Source organism: Daphnia magna, linkage group LG9 (assembly GCF_020631705.1).
Source record: "Daphnia magna isolate NIES linkage group LG9, ASM2063170v1.1, whole genome shotgun sequence".
Lineage (NCBI taxonomy): Eukaryota > Metazoa > Arthropoda > Branchiopoda > Diplostraca > Daphniidae > Daphnia > Daphnia magna.
This window is the reverse complement of record NC_059190.1, coordinates 387267-400530: the sequence shown is the minus strand read 5'-3', so window position 1 is coordinate 400530 and position 13264 is coordinate 387267. Positions and strand designations below refer to the sequence as shown.

The following is a 13264-nucleotide window of genomic DNA, read 5'->3' as shown; positions in this document are numbered from 1 at the left end:
GATGATTTCGTATTTTTTTTTTATTATTTATTTTTTTTTTTTACTGTGGGGTTATAGTGGGAATAGGCCAATTGTTGTGCGTTGCCCCTTTTTATTCATAATTAACGTCCTGTTGAAGAATCGGGACTTTGGATTGATGACCAGGTGCTTTCGTCTATATCCACCCCGGTCGTTTTTTGTTTTTTGTTTAAATTGTTTTCCTTATAGAGAGCCGAGTTGTATTGATTCCTACGCGGTAATGATGAATGATTGATTGTTAAGCTGGCTTGTTTAACAGCCGTTCGTGTTTAGGAATATACGTCTGGACCTATAGAGTCTGTTGGTTATGGGGGTGACACGGTCAGAAATGAGAAGGCTAAAATGGATTCAAAATGGCGGATTCCTGACGAGAACGAGTGGATGTGGAATTGTATGAATCGAAGCTCGCAATTTGGTGATTATTCATCAATCAAGACGGGGAATTCCCAATTGTGAACGTGTCAATCACTAAAGGCTAAGCACTATTTCATTTGCGACAGTGCTATTTAAATGTTGCTCACCTTTTGTTGTCGAATTTTTATTCGACTGCAGTTTCCTATTTTGCAATGGAACTCATTTGAATTATTTATTTATTTTTTTTTTTCTCTTCTCCATTTGACAGAAAATGTCCGAAAGTTCAACGAAGCCGTCGAAGCCAGCGCGCGGGCCAACCTCAAATCGGTCCCAATCCAATCAGCTGGTGAGTCCTCTTTCATTTTCATTTACTTGCGCATTTTCGTTTCCACGCGTATACGTAAACCACCTCTCGCACTACCAGTAGTCACTTCACACTGATATGCAAATTCTAAAGTGACATTTGTCGAAACCTTAAAAAAAAAGGAAAACAAATCCTTTTTCGGCTAAACCCGTTTTTCATCGACTCTTGTCATTACCATTTGCAAAGACTGGTAGCTACTACCACGTCCCTCATGCTCACTCTTGCTGCATATCATAGATAACGTGGTTGGCTTCTGTTTTCGCTGATTGCAAATGCAAACTCTTGCCATCAACATAAGTAGTAGCGTGATGTTTACTTCAATTGATATTAGCGCCACCGTATCAACAATGAAGGATGCCACTTTCGTACATAATTCGTCGATTTTTTATTTTTATTTTTTTTTATTTGATCCCCCCCTCCTCTACTCATTCTTATTTGATTTTCATTCTGCTCGTGTTTCCTCCAATACCCGGCGTGAGAGAGTCGCACCGGGGGTCTGCAATAAAAGGGAAGGGCATGCCACTATATCGAGTGGGTGTATGTGTTTCTCTATGAAGGCAGAGAGGACGGTCCAATTGACAAAGAGGGATTGGCCGATACGTACATCAAACACGTCCTCGGGTGGAGTTGGAAAAAGATAAAGAAGAAGAGGGTGAGGGTGAACGGGGAGTTGGGTGGGGGAGTAGGGAGAGAGAGGAAGGGGAGGGGGTACGGTTGACGCGTCTATTCCGGCGTCTCTTTTTTTTTTTTCTATTTTGCTTCCCTTTAGCTTTCGAATTTTCCTTTTGTTGACGTCCCTGCCTCTTCCTTCTTTTGTCATAAAAAAAAATAAAAAAGAAGAAGAAGAGGAGGGAGGAGGGGTGGTAGAATGGTGAGTTCTATAGAAAAGAAGCGCATTGACGCAAGCAAAACAGAGGCGCGCACCATCCGGGTGTGTGTGTGTGTGTGTGTGTTGTGCATGTGTGTGTGTGTGCACCTCGTTATAGGCTACACTGACCAATGGCAGAGCGGCAATGGCGGCGTCCTCTCGTTTCGACGCTTCTTCTCATCTCACGCGTCGTTTTCTCTTTTGATTTTGATCTCCTCCCTTCTCATTTCCTATGGCTATTTGCTTGAAGATTCTTTCTCTCATGTTGTTGTTACTGTCGTCGTACAACAGCCTCTTTTTTTTTTCTTCTTTCTCTTTGACGTCGTCCGCAACCCCCCCATTGCGTGTCTGTTTGTACCGCACGGCGTTTCTTGTTAAGCCTCTGTCGTCGGCACATGTAACCGTATACAGCTTCATCATCATGGATTTTAAAAAAAGAACACGAAAAAATACATTCCCCCCTTTTTTTTTAAATGGGAGCTCTTAACTATTACACACACCCGAGCCAGACACTCAATTCAGTCCATGGCTTCCCTGCATATAAAGTCGATCATTTTTTTTTTTTTTATTATTTTATTTTATTTTATTCTTTGTTTAAGAGGGGGGTGAGCGAGGATGTACGACTGGGAGGAAAGAGAAAATATCGTATAAAAGGGCGCGGCTATTGATTGATTTTTTAAATAATGCTGGCGAGTTTTCAATATATTTATAAGAGAGAGAGAGAGAGAGAAAGAGGAGGGAATGGATCGTTCCCCTCATTTTGTGCATTTGCTCTTGTGAAAATAAAAAAAGGATGGATTTCCTTTTTTTTTTTGCTTCGTCTTTGGCTGCACACCCGTCTGATTTCTCTCATCATTTTCCCATATCTTTTGTGCCGTGTGTGCGGCATTTGTCCATCCATCCGTTCTTTTTCTATAGTACATATATTAAACACAATTGCACGGCACGGCCTCTGCACATCCGACGTCTACTTCCGCTCTTCTTCTCTTTTTTCATTTTCTTGTTCTTCTTCTTTCTCTCCGGTTGTCACGATCGTTCGTCCTCTGCAGAGCAACAACTGTGACGTGATTTTCGAATAGCCGACATTACAAAATGATCGTTATAATTTCACCGTTGAATAAGCTCTTTTAGATCGTACGCCTTTCATTTTGGGGACGTCTGAATTGTGCGCCAGTCATGCGGCACCCAATCAATCGGCCAACGGGCGGCCAGGACGAGAAGTATATAATATATTTGTTGAATTGCGCCGTGCACCTTTTCGATGGCTCACGAAGAGCAACACAAGCGTATAGCCCCTTATCACGTAATGATGAATATGTCACGGACCGTTGTCTTCGGGCCTCACGAATACGTCGCTCCAATCAGGCCACTAGCGAGTGACACATGCACCACGGAATGGCCATCCTTTTGCTATAAATGAGAAGCAATCAGCTCGTCGGTTTGAGCTGTTAAATGGGGTCCCATAAAACTTCGACTTTCGGCAACGTTGATTCGAATAATTGCGCACAATGTCTTCTACTTTATGGGGTGTGTGTGTGTGTGCATTCTGGAGGCCTACAATGTCTGCGCAGGTGTTGAAATACGTGCATTTTGGGCGTGCGAACGATGTGCTGATTGGGATGCCAATTTCGATCAAATAATAATTTTGTTGATGAAGACGTCAGGTCGTAGATTATTTGTAGACAAACAGGCATATGATTACATAGTTCATGATTGATATAGCCTGTGCGTTTGTGTGTATCGACCGCGGATTGCAATCCATACGAAGCAGCTGACATTTTACGGTCCAATTCAACTTGTTTTCGTCCGCTGATCTTTTCGTCTCACGTTCATAAATCATCACATCGATTGGTGTGTACCTTGTGTCTACACGCGTGGTGTTTTGAAAAATAGAATCAAACGAAAAACAAAACAACTCTGGTTACCTTTTTGTTTGCCAACTTTGCGCCCTACAAACTTTATTTCTATTATTCGTGATGAACACAACGAACTGTTGAAATCTGCGCTTCATCAGTTCAATGGCGACTTTTTTTTTTATATTTCAAATGTCTTAATTAATTGATTCAAAATGAAGGCCGACATTTAAAAAAATAAAATAAAAAAAGGGCAAGGAATCATGTGCACGCCATGAAAATTCAGCCCTTGCCTTTTTAAAAATGAAGTTTCGTGTTCTACATTGTTATCCGAGGAAAATGGATCGTTGGAGGCCGCATTCGGTTTCAGACTTATTTTCATTAAAAAAATGATAAATAAATCTGTCCCGGCGTAGATTCGTGTGCTGCCCTTCTCTAGTTGAATATGTAAAACTACGTCAATGCCGTGTCGCTGTAGATGCTGGGAGGTCTATATGAATAAATCATAATATACAGTTATACACGGTGCTGCTGAGCATCGCTTTCCATCTGTCGCCGGGCGCACGATTTTCTCTGCATAATTTCTTAATTCGATTCCATCCCTCTCGTTTAATATATCGGCGGGGCTCTATAGAGCGGGGTAACGGAGGAGGGAAGCAGAGATAGAACTGGAAGATTCAAGATCAAGAGAGAGAGAGAAACGGGAGACGTTTGGTGTAATCCAAACTCGGCTAAAAGCTCCAAGAGTTGCGGCACAAAATTCGGTTTGCGTCATTTTGGAAGGCGCTCTCGAGTCATGGATCTTCACATCAAGAGGCCTATGTTTTACACAAGATATAACATTTCAAACGTAACCTTAACATCTAACCGAATATCCCCTTGTTTTTTTTTGGTTTTTTTTTGGGTGGGGGGGAGGGGGTTTACCGTTCATCAACAGGTATAGATTATAGAAACCGAAACTGTAACAGCCGCGCGTATCGGGTACGGCGAGTTGATGAAATTTCAGTCTCAACTCGATTTCATTGGCCTTTGACGTTGGCCAACGGAGTCGTGTAGCTCGCCAGTTTTCTTCTTTGTCATATACGTACGAAAGGGATGACATTCGTGTGTTCGTGTGTTTGTATGTGCGCTTATCTAATGCCTTGCCTCATTCATTTCGGCTTTCCCCGATGACATTTCTATTCCATTTCGAAATCCAGTTTTCCACCATTTGAAAATCGAAAAAAACACGTTTCGACAGTGGCTGCGTGTATCGAGGTTATCAAAAGAATTCACTCACAATAATAATAATAAAAAAAAAATAATAAGAATAAGAATAAAAGCCAATCGTGTGAGATAACCGCGTGAACGAGAGAGAGAGAGAGACGCTAGAACGATGACGTTGTCAAGAAAGAAATTCACGATCTCGGCACTTGATTATTTTTGCCCGACTGGTGGCCAAAACGGCCAGTTACACTCGTTATGACGCTCATTGCGTCTCGTTTTTCCCCATTTCTCGTTCCATCCTTCTTGGAATCGATAACTTAATGAGCGTCCATTTGTTATTGTCGATGATTATTTACTAATCTTTTTCCCTTTTTTTTTCCCCCCCATTCGAACGAGAAGAAGAAAATGTGGTCACATTTTTGTTTTTAATGAGGAAAATGGACCGTCAAAGTGTATTATTATTTTTTAAAATTCAGATTATGATGTCGGTCATGTAGCTGAGACAACTGATCGTTGTGTAGCGCATTCGGTAATATCCTGCACATCCGCGGCGGCGTTTGTCATTTTTTTTTTCTTTCTCTCTCTCTTCTCAGTGAAAAAAAAAATATATATTATATTTGATACGCTTGTCGGCATCTTATGTGGGCCGCCCGTCTCACTTTTTTTTTTTTTCGTTTTTTTTTTTTTGGCTTTGGGTATTTCAGATCCCTCTTTTTGCCATTCGAACCCGTAATTTCCGTCTATATAATATTGGCCCTTTCTCCTCCCATTATGTACGCGGCTTGATTGTAATGACGATATTTATATCACATTGGATAGTCCCCGCCGAAGCTCTGCATTTTATAAGGGGACCAAACAAAACAAAAAACTCGTTTTATTCAATTTTTTAAAACTTGTATATAGACATTGAGGAGCGCGTATTTTTTTGAAAATACAAAATGGGGCGTTGCTCATTGGGTGTGGTCGTGAGCAAGGAAGAGAGGCTCACTTACACGACGTTGAAATACATAGTTAATCCGCCTTCTTTTTTTGTGTGTGTGTGTGTGTGTCCTCAACAACAGTCTGACAACAAACAAAAGACGATATCAAATGTATACAATAATACAACAGTTTTGAAAATGCCATTCGGAATATTGAAAGGGGACTGTGTCGTGAGCCCCGCCATTCCCGCTGGCTGTTGCTGTTCCAAGGAAATGTGCGCAAACATTTTCCGGTAGCCATTTCTTGAAGAAAAGAAAAAAGAAAAAAGAAAAAACTTGTTCATTCCTCGAATAGATTGGGTGCCAATTCCATTTTCTTCTTCTTCTTCTTCTTCTTTCGTTTTCAAGGCGAACGGATGACGATGGCGGGCGAAATTGAATTTTCGTGCATCAGCAGCGTCGCAATATCAAAAAGGGTGAGCGATACGGCAAAGAGGTGGGGGAGAGGCAGAAGAGGGGAGTGAAGTGGAATGGAGTGGGTTTGTGTCGGCTTTTGTGTCGCAGCAGCGGGTGCAATGACATTTGCAGCATCAGCAGTAAGGAGCCCCCGTGAGTTACGTAAAGGATCTGTGCAGGAGCGGCGGCGGTGGCGGCGGCAGCAGCTGTCACCCTCAGAACGCGCGCCAATTGGTTGGCACGGCATGGCTGATGGGCTAGGGAGGGAGGTTCGGCCAAGAGCAGATTCCACGCCCTCTTTTTCTTTCTCCCCCTCTCCGTTGCGTTCCGCTTTTCAGTGCTCAATACTCGAGAGGAGCTTCTTTTATTTTCGGTTATTTTCTGTAGATTCTGCCCCCTTCTACTACTCCCCGTGTTCGTCGTATTGTTGTTGCTTTCCTTCCTGTGCGCTGCCCCATCCAACCGACTGGCCAATAGCCGACCGTTGCAACCCTCCACCTCCTTCCTTTTTTATATACTTTAATCTATTGATGTCCCTCTCGTTTGTTTGTTTTTTGCTTTTTGAATTTTACGTTTTTATTGAAAGAAAGAAAGAAAAAAAAAACACATTTTTCTCTCGTGTTTCGTTACAGAGAAATAGGAAAATGTCCAGGAGCCTTGTCGAATGACATCCGAATCGTTCGTATGCGCTTCTCTCTCCTATCGAATGAAATGACAGCGCGTACTAGTAGTGGCTTACAAGACATAACTCGAAATGTTTCAAAATATTTTTTTGTTTTTGTTTGAATGATTTCAAGTCGCACTACACTTCATGTAACGACCACGAGTTATGTTTGAGTGTGCGCTACCCGTGTAAGAGGCTCGCATAGTCAAGTAGGTTCGTGATTTTCGGTCTCTCTTTTTTCTTTCTTTCTTTCTTTTTTTATCACATTTTTTTCGTAGTCACTTTGTCTGCAAAACTCGAATTCAGGCAAAGAAGAAAGATGAGAGACTCTTGTAAACTGCTGATGCTAGCCGCCTTCGTCATATCTGGTTGGTTTCTATAAGCTAGCGCATCATCTATACTTTATGCAACGCTGCTTTGATCTTCTCGACTCAATTGGCTTATCAAGGGAAGACACGAAGAAGAAGAAGATGGGGTGGGGGAAAGGTTTTTTCTACATCGTCTGCCAATTAGGAATGGCCGTCCATTTTTTTTTTTCTGACGGCTTGTACCCCACTACCTCTATGTCAGCGTGTATCCCTCCCCCCCCCCAAAATGATGTTACAAATCTCCAGAGTGAGCAATAACGCATAGGCAAGGATTTCACGACGCTCCGCGACGTCGATTACACACTCGATCGACACAGATGGCGTTGGGGCGTTGATGATTTCCCACGAGAGTCGAAACATTCTCGTCCTTGATTCATTTTTAATTCAAATAAAGTGCCCATGTTTAAACTTAAATTCTTGTGTTAAAAGAAGGGAACGAAAGTTTTGACGAGGGCCAGCGTAAGGTTGTCCAGTTAAATCTCCATGGTGACCGACCCGGACAACTGTATAGGTACACAAAAGAAGCCTTGCTATTCGTGCATGTATATATCCACCACCCGCCCCTTAATCGCGCTGAGCTTGTTACCGATGGACTCCTCATCCTACTCCCCCCCCCCCTTTTTTTTTTAATATTTTATTATTATTATTTCCCCCAAAAAATATGTATAGTGTATAATACAATATAACGAGATACGTTCGTATATAGAAAATAAGTAGCAACGATCCTCTATCTCATCATCCGATGCTATACTATCCGGATTTCCCTCTTATTCCGGTTTTCCCATTTCTGCCCTCCCCCTTACCGTCCGGCGTTCACTCTAGACTCGCTGAAGGGAAACGCTATCAAACTTGATGTCAATGTCGATCGAGTCTAGCGCAATCTGCCTTTCGTCGTACGTTGCCGGATAATGGTTTCAAAATGATGTTTTAAGTGACGCATTCCACCGTCCGAAACAGGATACATGGGGCTAGTGATTTATTTTGTCATTGTTTTTTTGTGGGGTTTTGCAGATGCCACCGAGACTCAACTGGGCTTACCGTCGTCGGCAAACTGGAACACTCGAGAGCCCATCAAGAGCGAGTCGGTTTATTTGGCAGACAACTCGAATGTGAAGGAGGAATCGGTCAGCGACATGTCGGCCTTTTATTCTGATGACAACAGCGATGACGATTTCAAAATGCCGACCAAGAAAAGAACCAAGGTAAACTGAAATCGTGTCAGATGAGATTCGAAAAACAAACAAAACAAACAAACGATTATCTGATTTTGTCTTTGATTTGATTTCGCGTCTTCGACGACAACAAACGTCAAACATCAGATGTCGAAATCGCCGCCAGGAAGGGCGGCCATTCGGCCAGCAGCTGGAACGGCAGTCAAAATGGAGGACGTGAAGAAGGAGAGAGTAACGTTGTCGACGGATGGACAGGTCGAGTCACCTGCCGAACAAGCGTTCATTCAACGCAAGCAAAGGTACAGCATTGGAACAGTAGCGCAGCTTTGTCAGGGTCGACGCATGGAGATAATCGCATGCGATTCTTTGTTTTTTGTCTGCGTATGGCGAGACGCGTCGTTGAAACTCGGTAGCTCTGTTTACTCTTGCGCATCCATTCCAGGATTCCCAAGATTTTTTTCGGAACGCGGACGCACAAGCAAATCACTCAAGTGGTCAAAGAATTTCGCCGCACCGTCTACTGCAATACGCCGTGAGTCACACGATGCCTCCCAACCCCCCACCCACTCCTTACTCGACAGCCATGCGAGCCATTATTTATTTTTCATTTAAACTTTCATGTTTTTTTTTTGTTTGTTTGTTTGTTTGTTAAAAAAAAAAATGACTTCGACGGGAAATGATAATCAATTAGGATGGGCGTGTTGGCCAGTCGGGATCACACTTGCATCCACCCTCAGGTGTCGCGTTCCGCCAACAAAAACGAAGGTTGCAAAACGTTAAATGACCGCCGGTTGGCCCGACAGGATCCGCAGCAAAAGGTATTTCATTTGATTTCATTGATTATACTCGTCGAACCTTGTCTCGTTTTCAAGCCCGTTCCAGCCCAAATGGAAACTTAACGCGGGTCTCCGTGTTTGGAAATGATGATTTCATTCGTAGGTCTAATCACCTCGTTTCTCCATGACTTTTGGCGATTTTTTCATTCGCCTCTTTGCTGCTGCAATCTAATCGTAGGAGCATCGAATTCGTTCGAATGAGATCACACAACACAGGGCAGACGTAAGGGGTTTGGAAATAGGAAAAAGGAAAAGAAATATGGGTTTCAAGTTTTAATTGTCTGTCATTAGAAGACGGTAAGAAGGAGGAGCTAGGAAACCATCCGGTTATTCAAGACGATGAGACACGATACACGTTTTCAAGATCAAATTCTTACTTGTGCTTCATCATTTCATTTCTAGTATTTCCTTCTTTTCTCCCATTCATTCCTATTCTTTTTCTTTTTCTTTTCTTCTTCTTCAAAAAGCAGGGATTGGTTTCCTCTTCATTTCCCATTTAAAAAATAGAAATAGAAAGAAAGAAAGAAAAAAAAAAGAAGCTGGTTGGCTGTTTGCCTCTTTGAAGGCGGTCTGGTAATGAATCCTATCTTTTAATCCGTTATCCAACCAGTAATGATGGCAAAAGGGGTGTCGTTCTTACAACTTATTTCGACATTTTCATTCACCGTTTATTTGCTTTGCCTAGTCCTTTGTAATGCGAGTCGAACAGTTTGTCCGCCGTCTTTCTTTCTACAATGACGGTTCCTCCGTATCTTTTCAACGAGCCGTTCATTTCTCCACAAGAATTTGATTTGTTTTTATTTTTTCTTGTTTTCTTTCATGACAAAATGACCATTCTCTCTCTTTTGTGCGTGTGTGTGTGTGTGTGTGTGTTAAACTCAAACAAATCCCGTTTTTTTGACAGTTTTTCGTGTAGATGTTGTTCATTGAGCAGGGCGATAGGAAACTAGTCGAGTTTTCGGTTTTTCTATCACGTTCCTACAAAAGACATTCCAGACAAGTTGACTACTATTCACCGGAACTTTAATGAGTTTTTTTTTTTTTTTTTCTTCTTCTTCTTGTACTTGTTCTTTTTTTCCCTCCTTCGTTTCTTATATTTTATCAATTTCTTTTATTATCCGCGTCTTTTTATTTTTTTTTTTTTGATAATTTATTAAACAGGGTGGATGTTCCTATCGTTGGCAAGGCAAAGAAAAGCTCAAAACGCAAGGACAAATTCGCAGTTATGGCTTGGACAAAGGCTGGGTAAGAAAAAAAAAACATTCTTTCTCGTTGTAGAAAAAAAACCAAAATATCTCATACTTTTTATTGCATTGAAAAAAAAAAAAACCAAAACAAAAAGGATATCGAAGATCTGGTTAGTTTAGGTCGACGAATTCGCGTTTGTCCGTACTACGGTTCGCGCGATTTAGCGGAGCAAGCGCAGATCGTGTTTAGCCCTTACAATTACCTGATTGATCCGAGGGTGCGTCGGTCAATGAAGATCCCTATTGATAAGAATGTCATCATCCTCGATGAAGCGCATAATATCGAAGATTGTGCCCGCGAATCGGCAGGCGGTTCTTGGTCGCAAGAGGATTTTCATTTGGCCCTCAATGACTGCGAAAAAGTATGACGAGATCAAGAGAGAGAGAGAGAGAAACACAAACATGGCGTTCTCAATTGTAATGTAAATTCTCGGTGTCGTTCAGATTGGCAACCGGCACCCAACAATGGAAAGAGAAATCGATCAGCTGGCCCAATTCTGCTCGTACATGATGCAATGGATCGGCAAACACGCACCGAAGATGAAGAGCGTCGGCTTTGACCGCGAAGTTCACGTCATGACGGGCACGGAATTTGTAGCCAATTTGAGTGTCGATGGTTACGGTCCGGAACCGTTGGCCGAACTGAAAAAGATCATCGACTACATCTTCAGCGAACAACTCGAGTCGGACTACAACGACAAGGAGGAGAATGAAGAGCCGCAGTTGTCGGCCGTCACTCAGGCTCTGCTCGAAGGATTTCTCATGATTGTCGATTTGATGTTGAGTGGCAATCACGTCCGCCGTGACGACTACCGAGCTGTCGTCGTCCGTACTGTTGAGAGGAAACAGAAAAAAGGAGCAGGGTCATCATTTTTTGGGTCAGTTGCCAGTTCCTTTCCCCTCCCCACCCCGATACGATGATTCCACGTTTTCTTTGATTTTGACAATGGATCTGACAGCAAAGCCAACATCGCGTCGCAATGGACGTACGCCCTCAATTTGTGGTGTCTCAATTCGGCCGTCGTGATGCACGAAATCAAGGAGAGTACGCGCTCCATCATCGTCACGTCAGGTACGCTGTCACCCATGGCTTCGTATCAGTCTGAACTCGATATCGATTTCAAACTGACTCTGGAGGCCAATCATGTCATTCCGGCCCAACGGGTCTGGATTGGCACCATCTCGCAAGGACCTAAAAACAGTCTGCTCAACGGAACCTTCAAGGTTACTGGCACTTTCGAATATCAGGTATGTACTCTTTTCAGACAGCGCCACAACAAAACAAACCGACACTATTATTTGATTTGATTTGATTTGATTTGATTTGATTTTTTTGTAATCTTTCTCAAATGGTATTGCTGCCAAGGATGAACTGGGCCGGTTGTTATTGTCCGTTTGCCAGACGATTCCGCACGGTGTCTTGTGTTTCCTGCCCTCTTACAGCCTGTTGGAAAAGCTCGTCGCCCGGTGGCAGGACACTGGTCTGTGGCAACATTTGTCCACCTTGAAAACGATTGTGTGCGAGTCTCGAGATTCGCGCGATTTCGAAGAAACGTTGAAGAGTTTCTATTCGGCCATCGAAGACAGCGAAAAGTAAAAAAGCTTAGCTGGTCGCTGTTTCAGCTCGATTTCTAATGAAAATGTCTATCCTAGTGCCTTGAGCTGCAATTTGAACGGCTCGTGCGAGTTGTCCGATGAAAGTCCCGGGAAAAAGAAAAGTGACTTTCCCAGCGGGGCCGTGATGCTGGCCGTGTGTCGAGGGAAAGTCAGCGAAGGGTTGGACTTTACCGACAATAACGCACGAGCTGTCGTCTGTGTTGGCATTCCCTTTCCTAATTTCAAAGACACTCAAGTCGAACTTAAACGGCAGTACAATGACAAATTATCGGCCACTACTCCTTTGCTCAACGGAAGTGAGTGGTATGAGATTCAAGCCTTCAGGTTCGTTCTGGAAATCGGTTTTCAACTTTGAAATGCAACTTTTAATGCCTTCCATTGAGCACGTCTATTATTCTAACATGAATCTAGTTCATTTTTGTGTTTTTTTTTTTCCCCAATCAAATAGGGCATTGAATCAAGCACTTGGTCGGTGCATCAGGCACAAAGCCGATTGGGGAGCCATTCTACTTGTGGATGACCGTTTTGCAAAAACGCCGCGATACGTCAACCAGTTGTCCAAATGGGTCCGCTCTTCTATTCGCCACTTTAATTGTTTCCCACCCATGTTAAATTCGCTAAAAGAATTTGCGGATAATTTTGTGGCCGAAGATGCTGCTTCTTTAATTGCCAGCCAGCAGCAATTGATTCTATCTACGCAGCAAGAATCTCAATCGTCTACTGCCATGGTCGTTTCCTCGCCGTATTTTGACAGATCTAGTGCTGCCGCCGCTGTGGCCGTCTCATCGCCGCAAGTAGTTTACGTATCGGAAGACGAGGGCAATTCCCTTCTATCTGAAAATGATATTTCAGTAGTTGAACCTTCGCCGGTGAAAATCAACCCACGTTCGCACGAGATGAACGCAACACCCGTCAGGCCTCCTTATAGTAAAACGGCGCCTGTTGCTGCTCTGCATCCGCAAGAGATGAAGGCGGCGCCTGTCCGGCATTCCCTGGCCGGCAAGAAACCCTTTGCGACTTTGTTAGGAAACTCAAACAAATTGTCGATGTCGCAGAGAAAATTGGCTGCCGAAAACGGGTCTCACTATTTCCAATTCATGGACCCAACTTCCGGAAATAGTAAATTTTCTTAAATCAGTACCTTAGTGCACATGATACTTCTATGTTCCGCCATGCCATATTCAACATTTCTTATTATCCGTCTTTCAAACACTTTCTAGTTTTCATTTGGTTGCCGATAAAACGTACTTTTGATTTTGTAAAAATCATTATACTGATTGCCTTTACTACCTTTGAATTATCACGTAATTTTTCTTGAATA

At 42.9% G+C, this 13264-nt stretch overlaps 1 protein-coding gene across 4 annotated transcripts in view; it reads left to right on the top strand.

The window, feature by feature from the left end:
* Window positions 1-13229, top strand: part of LOC116931252 (Fanconi anemia group J protein) — a 51259-nt gene extending 38030 nt beyond the window's left edge. For all 4 annotated transcript variants that reach the window (XM_045178984.1, XM_045178983.1, XM_045178985.1 and 1 more), the window contains 12 exons: window positions 641-718; window positions 8083-8273; window positions 8391-8542; window positions 8686-8775; window positions 8935-9061; window positions 10241-10324; window positions 10422-10688; window positions 10771-11204; window positions 11286-11574; window positions 11693-11919; window positions 11980-12267; window positions 12392-13229. In XM_045178984.1, the coding sequence (XP_045034919.1) occupies window positions 641-718; window positions 8083-8273; window positions 8391-8542; window positions 8686-8775; window positions 8935-9061; window positions 10241-10324; window positions 10422-10688; window positions 10771-11204; window positions 11286-11574; window positions 11693-11919; window positions 11980-12267; window positions 12392-13076 (2912 nt within the window). In that variant the 3' untranslated portion in view covers window positions 13077-13229. The remainder of the gene's footprint in view (window positions 1-640; window positions 719-8082; window positions 8274-8390; window positions 8543-8685; window positions 8776-8934; window positions 9062-10240; window positions 10325-10421; window positions 10689-10770; window positions 11205-11285; window positions 11575-11692; window positions 11920-11979; window positions 12268-12391) is intronic.
* The last annotated feature ends 35 nt before the right edge of the window (window positions 13230-13264 follow it).